This window comes from Aspergillus fijiensis (genome assembly GCF_003184825.1).
Source record: "Aspergillus fijiensis CBS 313.89 unplaced genomic scaffold BO72scaffold_1, whole genome shotgun sequence".
NCBI classification, from domain to species: domain Eukaryota; kingdom Fungi; phylum Ascomycota; class Eurotiomycetes; order Eurotiales; family Aspergillaceae; genus Aspergillus; species Aspergillus fijiensis.
Window position 1 is genome coordinate 788,806 of NW_024468977.1, and position 17,082 is coordinate 805,887.

At 51.3% G+C, this 17,082-nt stretch overlaps 4 protein-coding genes across 4 annotated transcripts; 3 read left to right on the forward strand and 1 right to left on the reverse strand.

Moving 5' to 3' along the window:
• The first annotated feature begins 1,205 nt into the window (after positions 1–1,205).
• BO72DRAFT_9332 (aldo/keto reductase) lies at positions 1,206–3,065 on the forward strand. Its single transcript, XM_040950813.1, has 5 exons — positions 1,206–1,366; positions 1,430–1,481; positions 1,548–1,698; positions 1,763–2,119; positions 2,209–3,065. Exons 2-5 carry the CDS (start codon positions 1,456–1,458, stop codon positions 2,713–2,715), a joined length of 1,041 nt encoding a protein of 346 aa, XP_040806762.1. The 5' UTR covers positions 1,206–1,366; positions 1,430–1,455; the 3' UTR covers positions 2,716–3,065.
• A 350-nt stretch (positions 3,066–3,415) lies between these two features.
• BO72DRAFT_366645 (uncharacterized protein) lies at positions 3,416–5,227 on the reverse strand (the record flags this gene model as incomplete). The annotated part of the gene is made up of 1 exon (XM_040940799.1): positions 3,416–5,227. One exon carries the CDS (start codon positions 5,225–5,227, stop codon positions 3,416–3,418), a length of 1,812 nt encoding a protein of 603 aa, XP_040806763.1.
• Positions 5,228–8,335: 3,108 nt separating this feature from the next.
• Positions 8,336–10,234, forward strand: BO72DRAFT_443619 (DUF409 domain protein). The gene is made up of 3 exons (XM_040943615.1): positions 8,336–8,933; positions 8,992–9,610; positions 9,664–10,234. The coding sequence occupies exons 1-3, from the start codon at positions 8,570–8,572 to the stop codon at positions 10,100–10,102; spliced, it is 1,422 nt and encodes a 473-aa protein (XP_040806764.1). The 5' UTR covers positions 8,336–8,569; the 3' UTR covers positions 10,103–10,234.
• Positions 10,235–11,065: 831 nt separating this feature from the next.
• On the forward strand, positions 11,066–17,057 carry BO72DRAFT_454465 (proteasome activator BLM10; the record flags this gene model as incomplete). Its single annotated transcript, XM_040946186.1, has 3 exons — positions 11,066–11,496; positions 11,547–16,938; positions 16,995–17,057. 3 exons carry the CDS (start codon positions 11,066–11,068, stop codon positions 17,055–17,057), a joined length of 5,886 nt encoding a protein of 1,961 aa, XP_040806765.1.
• Between the last annotated feature and the right edge of the window lie 25 nt (positions 17,058–17,082).

A 17,082-nucleotide genomic window follows, 5' to 3' on the forward strand; every position in this document is an offset into this window, starting at 1 on the left:
CACAATTAACGGCATGGTGAAATGCAGGCTGGATTGTACACAAGCAGGTATGGAAGATGATTTTTTGCGGTGGCACGCAATGCTACGGCGTAAGTCTGTCCCGGTCGATGTGAGCAAGATTGCCATGCACTTCTCACCTTCACTGAGACCAAGCCAAAGTGCGAATTTCTCGATACTCGGTGATTAGGCTGCGGTTCGCATTATCCGGAGCAGTGACCGAGGCGGAGCGGGGATATGCACAACACGACAGGGATAAGGCGTTCCCTGCAGGATGTCTGCAGACGCTGGCTGAGGAACCCGTTGAGTTCAACTAATGAGCAGCTGAGTCCGCTGCATTCAGGCCCAGCTTGCGCATGATCATGGGTCATTTAGGACGAACCGTTCGTCGTGTTGGTCCTGCCGTGGCAGCGTGGCAATTGTTCCAGTGACAGCTGGCGTTGACGGCCTGGATTTCAGCCAGCCTCTTGGTCATCCCGAGCACTGACACGACCTTTAGATTTGCTGTGCAGGGCAGTGGGTTGTGTCACCACCCACTCCACGTGCGGATGGCTACACAATATCGTAAGTCATGGTTCTTAGCACAGGTGGTGACTGGTCTTGTCGGTATCCTCTCGAAGGGCTCTATGATCTGGAAGTCCGGGGCAAGCGACCACGTCAGCAGCGCCATCCGCTCGTAGCTTTTCTTTGGCGGCTGTCAAAGTGGTTCATTGCTTTTTCTCACGGTGGCGAGGAGCCTGTTAGCAAACAGAAAAGCTCTTGCTACGGTGAGGATAGGTATCTGTTGTTGCGCGCAGACATTCCTGGAGCGGACAAACAAGACATGCCCGAGGAGAAACTCGAAGACAATCAAGCATGACAAATTGGGATGGGAGGTGTTTGCAAAAGGGAGAGAAAGAGAGATGAAGATGAGGAAGAGGCAGAGGAAGAGGGAGAGAAGATGGAGCTATGAGGGGAGGAGGAAGACGAGGTCACGGGACTCTGTACCTTCTTTTTTTTTTATTCAACTTCTTCTACTAGCATCAACGATCTACTTGATTCTCTCCGCGATCTACAAACACGTCCCGAGACGCATTTCCGACATGCCCCAAGCCTCTGCCAAGCCCGAGGGAGTCGCCGGCAATAAGTCGGCTGAAGAACATCGCCGCTTCAGGGTTTCGGCAGATCGGAGTGGAGAGAGGAGAGAGGCGAGAGGATACGAGTCGCGGAGTACGAGCTCAGACCTCCTATTCCGGACTATACCCGATTGACTAGAAACCCCCTCCGCGGTCCCCACTATGATTCATGTTCTTCTCCTCTGGTCTCCTATCTCTATCTCTTGTCACTTTCAAGAGCATCTCCGCTGAAAGTATCGTTTTTAATCACTTGTGTAGGTGCCTGTGCAGCTTCGACGAGATATCCGCCTGTTCCGGTGCTAACCGCCATCTACTAGAACCAACTGCTCAACCACAATACATCATGGCTTCTGATATGGAATATGTTCGGTATACCCTCACCGTAGACTCTTGATTTGAAGCACATTTCCCCTGCTGATAACATGAACAATGCAGTCTTGGCAACTCCGGCCTCAAGATCTCCAAGATCATCCTGGGTACCATGTCCTACGGCACCAGACAATGGCAGGACTGGGTACTGGATGAGGAGGAAGCCCTCCCCTTGATCGAGCACGCCTACAAGCGCGGAATCAACACTTGGGATACGGTATTTCCCCAAATTCTCCGCATTCTGATGGAATTCCCGACCACCCAGCTGACAGCCAGATCAGGCCGACGTCTATTCCCACGGTCGCTCGGAGGAGATCATCGGCAAGGCGCTGAAGCAATTCAACATCCCGCGCGACCGGGTCGTTATTATGACCAAGTGCTTCTTCGGCGTGGACGACGAAGGGGGCATGCCTCCCATTTCCGCCTGCGGCCGGAACGACGCCGGATTCGTCAACCGCGTTGGCCTGTCTCGCAAGCACATCTTCGATGCTGTGGACGCCAGTGTCCAGAGACTTGGCACCTATATCGACGTGCTGCAGATCCACCGGCTGGATCGCGACACGCCCCGCGAGGAGATCATGCGGGCGCTCAACGATGTGGTCGAGAGTGGGAAAGTGAGATATATCGGTGCCAGTACGGTAAGCACGCCCATAAAAACAAGAAAACACACTGTCCAATGATGCTCTTCACGTTCAAGACACCCTTATACTAACGGTTTATCACCAAGATGGCCGCCTGGGAATTCCAGACCCTGCAGAACATCGCCGCCCGCAACGGCTGGCATCAGTTCATCTCCATGCAGAACTTCCACAACCTGCTGGCCCGCGAGGAAGAGCGAGAAATGATCCCCTACTGCCAGGACGCGGGCGTGGGCCTGATCCCCTGGTCGCCCATGGCGCGGGGCGTGCTGGCGCGGCCCTGGGGCTCGCGCTCGACGGTGCGCGAGTCGACCGACGGCGCCCTCAAGATGCTGATCCGCAGCCGCGAGACGGAGGCCGACAAGGCGATCGTGGATCGCGTCGAGGAGCTCGCCCAGAAGAAGGGCGTGAGCATGGCGCAGATCGCCATCGCCTGGTCCCTGAGCCACCCGAAGGAGAACCCGATTCTGGGCCTCAGCAGCAAGGAGCGCATCGACGAGGCCGTTGCGGCCATCAAGGTGCAGTTGACCGCCGAGGAGATCAAATATCTGGAAGAACCGTATGTCCCTCGGGCAGTGTCGAGCTTGGAGCGGTGATTTCGAGGCGCGCTAGAATTGGTGTAGTGCTTTGGTTCTGTCAATAGAGATAGTTCCTGAATGAAAGCTCCAACTTTGCGACCTTCCTGCGCGAGGGACACAAGCCCACCGAACGAGACTATGATACCATCCTACAAAGTCAACCTTAAATTATTACGTCGCCATGTACATCGCGTGAGACTATCACTACTGGAGGTGAGGCAATCAGAACGAATATGATATAAGTATATGCCATTGATAATCGTGGTATTCATTCGCGGAAGGGCAAGGGCTAAAGTGAGCTGAGATAGATGGGGTTTGAACGGATGAAATCCGTCACACAAATAAGATATCAAGATATCAGACAATCGTACAGGGACCAAGAACAATAAACAAGGTTAGCTTGGTCCCATCAAAAATCAATGTTATCGACAGTAACGCTCCAGCTCCTGGCTCTTATGTTACGAAGACAATATTCTGCAATGGTCGATGATATTATGACATAGCACAAGGAAAAAAAAAGATATAGGGGTATTGCTCAACCTCTGCAAGAGGGAGGTGAAATGTATGGGATTGAAGATGGCGCCTCGCTGTACTGGGTTTTTCTGGCTAACATGGCCAACACCAGGTGGGACAAGGGGATGGGAGTGGAGGTGTGTGGTCAATGAGGTCATATCAGAAGCACCAGGCTTCTGTTTCTCTGTCGTGGGACGGATGGATTTCAATGTGAATGGGCACTTTTGCGGATGATGAAGTCGAATAGACTGCTGAGTCGATGTCGACGTTTGCCCTTGGGTGGAGTCGGCTCGACGGATTTGGTGTTCGATGGAGACGCATTCCCGTTTGCTCGGTCCGGCTGTGGTGGTAATTGTTGTTGTTGGGACTGCGGGCGAGGGTTTCTTGTACCTTGCGACCGGTCGATGTCCTTGTCTGGCGCTTGCTTCGAGACCTGCGCCTCGGACTTTCTCCGGTGGGACCAGCGTCTGCGTGTGCTCAAATCTTGTCGAGCCGGGGTGGGCGTAGCGTTGGTATCCGCGTCATGGACGGGCTCACGAGTGCTGGAAAGCGTGCTGTGGCGGTTGAGGCGGCCGAGGGTGCCAGAGGCACGTCGGTTGGTCCGCTCAATGAATGCTGCTCCGGTTGAGTTGGAACGTCTCGATAGACGCCCGAGCGTTGATTGGTCGGAAATTGTGTTGGGGGGTGATGACATGCAGCTGGATGTGGACATGCGGTGTTGTCTGCGGTTCGTGGCGGCGGGGCCTGTCGGATTGCTGACCTCTTCTTCCAAGGACCGATCGGCTTCAGCCCTAACGGCTGTCGGGGAGCTCTGTCGTGACGGACAGCGGGATCTGGGGTTGAGCGTCGAAGCGGCGTCGTTGTAGCTGAAGGTATGCGACCAGCCCTCTCGGAAGGCCACCCAGAAGCTAGTAACAATAATCAACATGCGTAGGTCGTCGTCAACAGGCATCCTTCCGCTCAATGGCTCGTCCATCTCCGAGAGGTCGCTAATCACCGACATGGCAGAAGTAGGGGAAGCGATCCCCGAGGTGGCCGGTATTGAGTACTCGTGGAATACCTCCAAATGGTTCCGGGTCATCGTGGCGAGGACAGGGTGACGGCGGGTGTTGGGGTTGATCACGCTGAATGTGAAGCGCTTGCTGTCTTCCTGCAGGCCAAAATCTAGGGGTGCCGATACACGACGGTTCTTGCTTCCCCGCAGCACCCATCGCAGGACCTGGATACCTTCGTCGGTCTGGGCCACGAACTCGTAGGAGCCATTGGCCAAAGGTGTCGCCTCCCAAACTGGTCCATAACTAAGGCAGATCTCCGCTTTGCCTTTCGATAGTGCATCATCCGTCAACAGCTGGCATATCGTTGCGACAACTTCACGGTGCTCTCCGTTTTCTTCATCGGAGCTCAGATGCCTGTCGGCAAAATCGCCTTGGCTCTGTTCATAGCGATCGCCGGTGACGACGATAAGGTCGTTGGGACCAAGCCCTTTTTTGCCGCGAAAGATGGTTGGGAATTTGCGGGCCAGTCTAGGCAGAAACACACTCGACGGGAGGACGTCCAAAATGGGTAAGGGACGCGGGGTTTGTGACACCTGTTGAAGCTGTAAGAGGAGCTTGGGTCGGAGTTTCAGTCGCCTGTGACGTGCGTGGGATGCGGGATGCGCTAATTGGTATGACGTTTTAGGTCGCGACGATGGTTTCCTAGTCGAATATGAGCGAGCGATCCTCGAGGAAGCTAGAGTCGGCCCGACGGTCGAATGCTCGTCATCGCTCGACAATAATATATGGTCTACTGCAGGTGGCCTCGACATTGCACGTGGTTGTTCTTGCAGCGGCGGCTTTTCTGTTTCTGTCACTTTGCGCCGGCCGTACAAGCTTCCCAGACCCCAGGTTGGTAGCGTCGCGAAGGATACAGGCGGCGAGGAATGGCGCGACGAGGTCTGGAGATCGGATTGGGGACCAAGGACGTCGCTGTCGTGAGCTGCTGCTGCATCCGCGGTCAATCCAAGGTTGAATAGCATTTCTTTTCTGGGCTTCAACCACGCCTATCGGTGCTCCGGACTACCATTGACCAGTAGTAGTACGGCGACAGAGGTGGAAGCGCGCCTATAGTTGGGTGATCGCGGACAATAGGTTGTTCTCGTTAAGAGCTAAATGTCGAAGCTTCGTTCAATTCAAAATCGAAGATGTGAGATGGTAGGAAATGGAGAAAGGAAAGTGCATCAGCAAAGAGCTGAATGAGAATGAGGATAAGAAAGTGATGATTGTTGGCCGTGGCCTGCACGACAATGAAAAGCTCGGTAGGTAGCAAGCGAGGCTGAGGCGGAGGCTGTGAAATCGGGTGGGGAAAGGGGAAAGAAAAGGAAAGGAGTGAGGTCAGAAGTGAGAGAGGGGAGAGAATCAAAGAATAGGAGGAGAAACGAAGAGTCCCGGAAAAGTTCAGGTCGGACAAACGTGGAGAAATCTATAGATCGTGGGACGAAGGAGGCAAAGGATGAGAATGGGCGAGAGAGTGGGTATGGGTAACAAGTATAAGGAGGAAGAGGAGGGAGGAAAACGAAGAAATACGGGTGTAAGAATGGATTGTCAAGTATACGTAGTAGTGCTGCGTAGTGCTGCTGCTGCTGCTGCGTAGTGATGGGGGGGGGAAGCTTTTCAGCCTTCAGCCTTTTTGCTAATTCAGCCTTTCGTTTGCTCGGGCAAGGGACGGTCGGCCTTAATAGTTAGAATAAGATCCCACTAGAATTGTCCACCTGGATGACTGCTGCATGTCAGACGAAGGAGATCGTGGATCAATAATGGAAGGAAGTGGTCAGTGGTCAGGATGAAGCACCGGAGGTTAAAGGAAAGGGTCAGTGTCATTCGGTAATTAATATAAGTATCATAGAAGTCTCATGAGGGGGGAACCTCAGAGAAGGGGGGGAAAAAAAGAGAGAAAAAAAGAAAAAAGAAATTTGATGATGGGCCAACGAGCCAAAGTAATGATCATTAATCATGGATCCAGTTGACTGGATTTATTCAGTTTTCCCCGATCTATCAGGATGATTTTTAGGTTCAAGGAACAAATCATACTGCTGCATTTATGGAGCTGTGAAGCGACCAGACTAGACGGCGATCTTCGGCACCCACACTTAACCACTATCCCTCTGAACTTGGTAGACGGCTCGTATCAATTTTTCAACATTTCAGCCCGTTACGGAGCCCTTCCTCCGGTAGCTCTGGGGCACAATGAGTTAGCGAAGACACAAGGAGGGGCAGGTAGGTTTAAGGTATGTACAGTACAGAAGTAGTCAGTAGTAGTTAGTTAGCAGTCTAGCAGATGACTACAGTACTGTACAGTAAGTAAGTAAGTCACATCAGTACGTACAGGCAAATAACTAAGTTACTAGGTACTAAACAACTGAATAACTCCGCTGGCGTTCGGAGGTGGAGGAGGTGCAGCAACTTCCGTCGTCCGTAACTCTGGGCGGAAGAACGGATTTTGCAAGACCTTCTCCGTCACGGAAGCCGGAAACGCCGACTTGCCGTCTTCTGCTTCGGAGCCTCGGCCTCGCAACTATCCATGGTTTATGTCAGAATTCGACTGCCCCAGAAGCATAAGGCTGAATTTGCCTGTTTACTGTTTCTCGGTTTCGACGACGAGCCCGGCTGACAGATCATCGCCAGGAATCACCTAGATGATACCATACAATTAGAGTAATTCACTCTTAAACTCTTACTGAGTGTCCCCACTGATATCCTATGACAAATCTGGACAACATTTGACTAATTACCTGAAGGATTGCAAAGTTTGGATAGTTGGTCATTTTAACTGCCTCATTGTAATCCCGCATAACTACTACTACTCGAGAAAACTCGTGAGAGAAAATTAGCTGCCCGCCTGCCACAGTGCCAATTTCCAACTGCCAACTGCCAACCGACTCTGACCGAGTTCGTTTTCTTGGCTGGGCCACAGTGCTTGGCGTTGCACTTAACCACAATGAGGGTCTAGTCTCCTTCCTAGCGGAAACTTCGATGGCGAATTTCTTTATTTCGCGCAAATTTTCCTGTGCAGGATCGTGGATCTGGCCGGAAAGTCGGTCTGTCCAAGCAATTGACTGGCCAGTACCTGAGTGAGTATAGATAGATAGCTTCTGATGATCAGCTATTTTGTAGCAGTCAGTCCACGGGGCAACCCGAGCTAATCTCCTCGAGTATCACTTCAAATTCACGGCGACAGATGGGCCCATCGTATTTCTTTTCAATGGATTAAGGTGGCCACTGGTCGGTACAACAAGCATTCCGCGTGATCAAACAGTGGGGCTTGAGCTCAGGAGGATCTTGAACAGAGGTTGCATCAGGGCGATATATCCAGCAGAAATTGAAACAGAGGTACAGTAGTGCATGCACATTTACAAAGTGGTGTATCGAATACTGGCTGAGTATATCATGCATTGAGCTCCTCATCATGAGAACCTATGGCATTGGCACGGAAAAGTTTTTGCATCCAATGACCTTCAAAACATGCTTGCTTTAGTTTCAACATAATGGTTCAGGTTGACTCAGGTTGGATGAGTACCTAGGTATGGCCGTTGACCTTCCCTATCGAGGATGCCCTTGACGTGCTGCTTGCGTTACCGGAGATTCGAACAACAGAACACTCCAGATGAGAGGGTTGACCCAGTTGATCCGGTAGGGCTGACTTCCAAGTTGTCTGAGCCTCCGAGGGGGGGAGGATCCATTGGAGGAGGGAGTTCTCACTTTCAAAAACTTTCTCCGCGATCCGGAGAACCTTGTCCTCTGACATCATCATTATCATAAATGGATATGATACTTAGTACACACCATGTACTGTAGTCTGACGAGTAAATTGGTATAAACCCCATCCCCGCTTGTCTATTTCTTGGATGTACTACTCAGTACTACGTATGTACTACTATGTATCAGTAAACTACTAAATTATTACACTAGATCGTACTCATATCACTGCGATGGAAAGGGACGCCACCCTCGCCATCAGGATGCAAGGCATTACGTATTTGTGCACCGCCATATGCTGAATAAGACATGGCTATGCTTGCCGAACTTTCCGTTCCGTTTAGCCACGGCTTGGCTCAACGCGTCTTTAATCATCCCTCCATGCTCACTTCTTCATAACTAATACATACTTACCTACCACCTCCACTTACCTCGGTTACTTGCCATCGTCCCATGATTAGAAGGTAGTGTGAAGTCCTGCGTTAGACCATCACACAGGATTCATCGCGTTATCCTCGATCGAGGCCACAATGACAGCCATCTAGAGAGGCACATAGAACATCGCGTGGATAGGGAAGACCAAAGAGTGCATGCATAGTTTGGATATGCTGATGCCTATGGATAATATGAGTTCATCAACTTACGCAGGCTCGCGAGCGGCGAACCGCCCCAGCATCCTGGATCCCGCCCGTCCTATTAGAGGCTTGACAATCGCTTTCTGTCTATGGAAGGTGCTGATATTCCTGGTCATCGTCTCGTGCCCAGGACTGGGCTACGATACCTCCACAAGCCACCTTTATGAGTACCACGATACCAACAGCTCTGATGTCATGTCAGAGGACATCGAAGATCTACTTCTCACCGTTCCACGAAAGTTCGTCCGGTGGGACTCTATCTACTTCTTGCATATAGCTCAGCAGGGGTATGTCTTCGAGCAAGAGTGGGCATTTGGCTATGGTTACACTCGAGCCTTAGCTTACCTGACTTCCGGTAAAAAAAGCTTCTTTTCTTTAAGCAAACCACTGGTGGCCACTAATTGCCGATGTAGTTCTGCAAACCCTCACCGGCTTGGGAGGAGGGGTTATAATAGCGATTGAGGCGATCCTACTCTCTCACGTCGCACACTACCTCTCCGTTCTTGCGCTCTATAGACTGTCCGTTAATGTATTTGGAAACGACAGTACCACGCAACGACTCATCTGCCTGCTGTCCTCAGCTTTACATATAATCTGCCCCGCCGGAGCATTTCTTTCGGCTCCTTATGGAGAGTCACTGTTCTCGTTCCTGAACATAACTGGTTTCTATCTCTACTCTTCCGCTTACTTGGATAACAAGAATGGCAAGCGTCTGTCCGGCGATTTCAAAACGCTTTTGTCCGCTGTTCTGTTCTCTGCAGCAACGACTGTTCGCAGCAATGGTATCTTAAGCGGGATATTGTTCGCCTATGACGCTTTTCTCCAGCTTCGACGGGTCGTGTCACAGAGTCTGTCATTGAACGCCTGTGCGCACCTGCTGGTTGCGATCGTGAGCGGTTGTATCATTGCTCTGGGGCTCATTCTCCCTCAGTATATCGCTCACACAGCATACTGTGGGGATGACCCTAATTCCCGGCCATGGTGCCAATGGTACGTTCCGAGTATATATGGTTGGGTGCAAAGCCATTATTGGTATGTGATTTCCTAGGTCTGAGCTGCACCAAATACACTAATCACAGGAACAGGAATGTGGGTTTCCTTCGGTATTGGAGTCTCTCGAACCTTCCACTATTTGTTCTAGCGATGCCCATGCTGGCTATACTCTTTCGCTCGTCTTTCTGGGCACTTGACATGGCTGTCCCTTTTATTTATCCAAGGGCTCTCAGTGGGATTGATCACGCTTCATCGTCAGCTACCACCGCCTCATTGCTCCTACGACTGGCTGCGCCTCAGGGAATCTTGGCTTTACTGGCCCTCACCAGCTATCACGTCCAGATCATCAATCGCATAGCTTCCGGTTATCCACTGTGGTATTGGTACCTTGCGTACTTGGTTTCTGGAAATTGGGGCCAAATCCCTCCTTCAATTCAACACAGCCGTACGTTCACAAGTGCGGTGCAGGGCATGGTGGCATATGCTTTGGTGCAGGCCACATTATTTGGGTCATTTTTACCACCAGCCTGAGGTAGCGATCCAAGCTAAGAAGAAGCCACCACATTCTAAATAAATGCATTTTCTAATTCCGCGGCCGATCATATAAAGCTGTCAAACTTTGTATACGAATTATTGTCAAATGAGAAGAACACAAAAAAAAGAAGAAAATCAAGGAAAAGATTTTAGCACTGTATAAATAATGTATTCTGTAAACGTGATGGAGTTGAGGGAAAGTCCTTTGGGCAGGGAAGGATGCCTGTCTGACAACAGCATTACTAGTTAAATTGCCACCCCAAATCCCCCGCCTTTTCTCTGACCTTTCATTTAACCTTTTGCTTTAGCCCACCGATCCTAGCTGAGCGGTGGTGCACGGAGTCTTAATTGGGGTTCTATTTGGTGGTAGGTCGCTCTGGAGTCGGACCCATCGTTAGGCTGCCGGCCGTTACGTTATGTGGAATTATGTCATCACCGATCTGACAAAACTGACCCAGACCCGACTCAATGATACCTCCAACTTCGGTCTGCTACGCGTGAGCTTCAAGATATCCTACACAACCCACACTATTACCATCTTTACCCATCCTTGGATTCGAAGCTCCTCGCTCACAGACAAAGCTCGTGCTCACAATCATTGGGCTTCAGAGTCTTCTCCCTTAACATCCTGTACATTTTAAGCTCGTTCTTTGTTTCGATACTGGAGCTCGTGGTTTCCGATCGCCTTACTAGCGGAGCACACCTAAAACGCATATGCGAAACAAACCGACAGCAGGTCGTTGTTTGGGCATCGATTCTTGCACCTGAGCATTAAATCGCGACCTTCATGTGTAATGTGCGATCTTCAATCTCTCTTCAACTTCTCCGTGGTTGAAGTTTACGATCAAGCCTAGCTAACAAGCTCGAATCCCTAGAACCCGACCTCATCTGAACCATCACCATCCTCGTTATCCTCATTATCCTCCACGAGAACATAAACGCTCGATATTCTATACAGCAATGGACCACTCAGGCTCTAAGCCCATTCTGACATCCGAAAACTTTCACAATACACATCACCTGTCTCGAGCCACCTCTCCAGGAGGTGAGCCTGCGGTCATGAATGGGGACGGTGAGCCTAAGGCGCGAGTCCGCCCACGCACATACCCTTACTTCAAGTATCTACCATACTCGCTCGAGGACGAACCAGAGCGGGATAAAAACTTTCGCGAGATCCTCCGACAACTGTACATAGCAGTGGAAGCTGGAGATTTCAGTCCCGGCGCGGTGCACTGGACAAGAGAGCTCAGAGGGTGGCTGTCACTAAAGTTCGACCCTACTCGGACGCAACGGGTCAATCTTGTGAAACTGTACTATGAACTCTCCCTCGCCCCGGGAATCGATCCCAATGTTGCGGAACGATTTGCGAGCATGTTCATGCTGCTTACCAAGTATGCACCCTTGTTCCAAATCTTTCACGCATCACTAATGACATTCGCAGGCGCAAGCACTATCTGAGACCCGTCAAGGATCTAACGCTGGACTGGAAGCCTTTGTATAGAGAGCTGAAATCCTTTGTTCTGCCGACCGAGTCGGGCTTGGTGCATTCATCGAATCTGAAACGGAACATCAAGACTTTGACCAAACTCTGTGCTTTCGTTCAGCTTTACATTGATCCATGTGAACTGCCGGCGATGCTCGAAGAGTTCCTCCCTCACTATACGACTTCCTTCTCAGAAGGTGCCTTCGTTGTCGTCGGCTTGATCAACCTGATGTTGCCTACATCTCCCCCGCCCGAGTCAAGAGAGGATCTGCTTCCTCAGCACTATATGCCAACCTACTTCCATTTATGGTCGCTGGTTAGTCGGTCGAAGACGTTCGATATTACTTTCTTGGACTACCTTTCTCGCCTTGCTCGGGATTCCCTACCAGCCAGCCATATCCCCTTCTCGGAGCACGGCATTTTTACACCGGATCAATCCTCGCTCATTTTCACCGCTATTTTGCGACTACTAGAGATCCCGGTGGGACAGTCAACCTCTCCCTATAGTGCTCTTGTTGATATTTCTTCCGGGCTGGGTATCATGCTTGACCGTGATACACGAAAGCATCCGGTCGCACATCACATTGCTAGGTGGATTGTGATGTCGCTGTCACCAGCATGCCTCGATGCTCAGGAGTCGATCCTGACCCAGCTCGAAGGCCTTGTTCAGGCGGTAGAGACTTTCTTCCATCCGTCTAACTCTGGCGGCTGGACAAAGACCTTGTCGCAGTTGGTGTACTACCTGGCGGATTTCTTTGTGATGCGTTGGAACCGCGAGCAAACTGGCGAGATGGAGGTCCCACCGGAGCGCAGGTTGACTGAGCCTCTCAAACGTCGCTTCGTGCTGTGCCTGCGCGACGTGATATTCATGGGCATTTATGCCAAAAGTGGCACGGCCATGAGCTTCTCTTTGTCTACGCTGCAGAACCTGGCCTTCCTAGAACCCCACCTCATCCTTCCCGGGGCTCTGCAGCGCATTTACCCGTCGCTGCAAGGACTTGTGGAAGTTCACCGGACCACCTCCTCTCTCCGTGCTCTGCAAGTTCTATCGCGCATCATCTCCAGAACCAAGGGCTACCGCTGCCATATGACTACTCTTCTGGGGCTCGCACTACCAGGAATTGACGCCAATGACCTGGAGAAGTCCTTGCACTCCTTGTCATTCATTCAGGCTGCTTGCTACAATATACCCATGGCCGACTTGACCCAAGGGAGAGAAGATGTGAATTGTAACATGCTTGCAATGCAATGGATCACCGGCGAGATGGAACGCATGGAGGAGGAGGGTGTTGACATCAAATTGAACTATGATACCGAGTTGGACGATGAGACTGAAGAGATGATTCTTCGCTCGTCTACCTGCGGCTTTGGAGACTTCATTGTTTCGTTCTTGGGTCGTGTCTTCACACTTCTGGAGAATCTGCCAGACGTGAGTAGAGTTCGGAATGGCTCTCCTGAAGAGAACATTGTGAACACCCTGCCGGCCACCTTCATGCCACTGCTTTCGTCTCTATCCCCCGAATACTATGATATCGCCTTGTCCAAGGTTGTCGATTTCGTCTCCAACCATGTGATTCATCAAGCTCGCGATGCAATGGCCTTCATCTGTAACTCAGTCTGCAAAGTGAACCCTGCAAAGGCCCTGAAGCGCTTCATCCCCGTACTGACGCAGGCCATTCGTACCGAGATTGACGACAATGGTGCGGGGTCGACCAGAACGACAGGAACAGATGTCCTACCTCGAGACCGTGGCCTGGTGTGGAACGTTAGCATGCTCAGCATGTGCGTCGTTCATGTCGGAGATGCCGTACTGGCTCACAAGAAAGAGCTCTTCGATATAGCCGTCTATATGCAGCAAAAATGTCGGGGAATACCCACAGTACATATCTCCAACTTCATTCACCATCTTCTTCTCAACCTAACGGGTACATATACATCGGACTACTCTCTGTACGAGCCTGACGTTGTCGCTCAAGGCATACAGCCCGAACACTGGAGCTATCAGCAAGATCCTTGTAAACTGAGTGTAAAATGGCACGTGCCGAAACGCGAGGAACTTGAGTTTGCCGTGGAACTCTTCCAGAATCAGGCAGAGTCTGCTCTGAAGCAGCTAAAAGCACTGACCGATGAGACCTCCAGCGTGAAGCGTGATGGGAGCGGTAAAGACTGGTCGGATGAGGTGACTCGGAACCTGGTGCTGTTACGTCTCATTCTTTCCGGTATCTCCGTGCTTCTCGACCCTAATGCTGCATCTACAACTACATCGGCTGGGCTTTCCGACGGGTCGACTGATGTGCAGATGGCGGACTCAAAAGAAGCTCCAAGCGATGATGAGGATCCTGACTCGGCTCTCGATAGCTCTGAGGATTCCGCAGTCAGGGATACTTTCACCTACCCTACTGGGTATCCTTTGACTGAGAATGATAAGCTGTACACAGCCATTCATGACATAAGAGAAAGGGCAGGGTGGGTCTTGCACGACGTGCACAGATTCCTGTCCGACAAGCAAGAGGATGATGTTCCATGCTTCGCAGCTCTTTACTCGGCTTACCGCTCTTGGTTTGTTGACGTTGGCATTGAACGTTCTGCACATGTCCTAGACAGAGTCACTCGACTTCTTGCGGCCGACATCCATCCTTATAAGATGAGTGGTCTGCGAAAGGAATATCCCCGTCCTTTGCTCGTACGAAGGGCGAATGTGTATCATCTGCAACGACTTCGGCATAACGCAGCCCCGCGTCGCCGTTCCAAGCTTGATGAGATTCTACTTTTAGATATTGCCGAGTCCTGCGTATCTCTGTATACCGAAACTCGACGCAACGCTCAAAGCGCAGGAGAGTCGGCTCTCAAGGCTGTCTGGGGATCCCGTCTGCTAGTGATTCCCCCTCTCTTGAAGGCTCTCCAAAAGGGTATTCGGGAGAATGATCATGCTCGTATCAAGGGTGCCTTATTTTCCCTATTATTGGGGAGTGTCGCGAAAACTGTTGGGCGCCACTGGAAGTACGCCCCCGTTCTTATTCGAACATTCATCGACGCGAGCGCTGTAGACAAACCATCTGTGCAGAGAATCTGCTCAAGTGCCGTCTATCAAATCATGGAATACGGGCGTGCCATGGAAAGAATGGCCGTTCTCGATCGAGACATCATCGAGTCGATTGCACCGGGTCAAGACGTCCAGGGTGAGATTGATCAGAAGCGCGATGCTATCAACAAGAAACGCGTCCTTATCGAGAAGAAGAAGGCAGCTTTGGCGGAGGAATTGGTCAATCTTGCTAGGGTATCTCATTGGAAAGTCGCAAGTCGAGCAGCCACAATCGTGATCACTATGGGGCTTAGGTTCGACTACGTTGCAAGCGAAAACCTGGTTGAGCTCGTGACCCAAGGCTCGATTGATGACCACCCGGGACTGCGCGGCATGTACTCACAGGCTCTCATCGCGTTATTCACGATGATAGACGTTCGGGCAATCTGCAGCCACGATTACAAAAATTACATACTTGGCCACCAGCATTTCCCCTCGAAACTCAAAGTCGCAACCAAGCGCGACGATCCAAATTGGACGAAAGAATACTTGGCGAGCTTTGCTAACCCAGAAGCGGAGTACTACGTTGATCATGATTTCCCTGGTTGGCTTGTTTGGGCAGATAGTATGCCGGCGTACAAGTCGAATGTGAAACGTGATATCGAATATGACGAAGTCGAGTGGAAGGTTCGGGCGCATATGGGTAAACTTTTCGACAGAGCCTGGTTCTCCAAGTTCTTCATGTATCTGAAGCAGGAACCCCGAGACCCTTCGGCTGACAAGTTCCGCATGCCCTGCGCAATGATGCTTCTCTACGCCTTCGAGCTGATGCTCCGTGACGAGCTTACAGCAGCTACGTTCAAAGACATCCAGGAAGAAATCGAAGCTGTCTTTGAGGACGGCAGTGACAAACACCAACATCGCGCTACTGCAGAGATTCTCGGGGCTTTGGTGAGCTCTGTGGCCGATACCAGCGTGGAGAAGCGGACTTTGGTCTGGGAATATGCCTTTCCCATTGTGCAGAAAATCTTCACTGATGGCCTGACTCCCGAAAACTCTGGGTACTGGACAACCTTCTTGCATATGATCCTACAGTGCCGAGACCCACGCAGAGCTTGGCCTCTCGTCGACTGGCTGGCAAGTTTCCGGCTGGACATGAGCACCAATGCAGCATTCAAGGAAAGCTCGAAAATCAATCTCTTGCATCAGTCAATCATTGACGCAGGTTGGCATTTCCAAATGGAGAAGCCGATTGTCGAGGATTTCCTTGGACATCTTGATCATCCTTACAAGGGAGTTCGTGAAGCCATGGGACAGACCCTCGCAACTATCTTCCGCACCAGGTATCATGAATCTTACGCTGACCTGAAACGCCTTCTCGATGCGCAGAAGTCCGCGTCTTCCGTGGGTACATATCCTTATCTTCCCACCGAAGATTTTACCAAGATGATTCGTGAAGTCTTCAGCCGTATTGAGACATGGCGGCAAGCCCGCACACCCGGCCAACAAACGCCTTCGTCCTATACTTCTGGATGCAAGACCGTTTTGCTGTGGCTCGATTCCACCCTTTCGTCCCATGAATGTACACAATTGGTGTCGTTCTTCCCTGATCTGTTCACGGGGCAGCTTCTACACATGATGGATGTCAAGGAAGACCCAGAGCTCCAATCCCTGGCCTACCACGTCTTCCGTCACCTGCCTAACATTCCATACCCCGCTGAGCATAACTCGGAGTTTATCAAAACCCTCATCCACATCGGGCAGACATCTCCTTCATGGCACCAACGTCTGCGTGTCATGATCAACATTCAGATCATATACTTCCGTCGTCTGTTCTTACTGTCTGCGGGCGATCGTGACAAGCTTTTTGAGTGCGTGGCTAGCATGCTCGAAGACCCGCAGCATGAGGTGAGAGTGGGAGCATCTGCCACCCTGTCTGGAATGATCCGTTGCTCTCCTATTTCGCTCCGGGCCGAGATGGTTGCCAGACTGAAGAAGCGATTTACTAAGGTCTTGGTTGAGAACCCTCTTCCTAAGAAGCCCAAGGCACTCCGCTCGGGTATCTCAACGCCAGTCTCCTCTGGAGCTGGTACTCCGACCCCAGAGCACACCCGACTCATCATCTCTAGACACGGTGCAGTCCTGGGACTTGGGGCGCTCATTCAAGCGTTCCCCTACAACAGTCCACCGCCCAGGTGGATGCCTGATGCTCTGACCACACTGAGCGTCCGAGCAGCTAGCGACCCTGGCATTGTCGGATCGAGTGTCAAGTCTATTATCAGTGAGTTTAAGAAGACCAGACAAGATACGTGGCACATTGACGCGAAGGTAAGCTATCGCCAAACCCTCCCGTAAGGTCACTCTCGCTAACATCGCCACAACAGGCCTTCACGTCGGACCAGCTCGAGGATCTTTCTGGTGTGCTCTGGAAGAGTTACTTTGCATGATGCAGCTGTTGCACCAAGCGTGAAT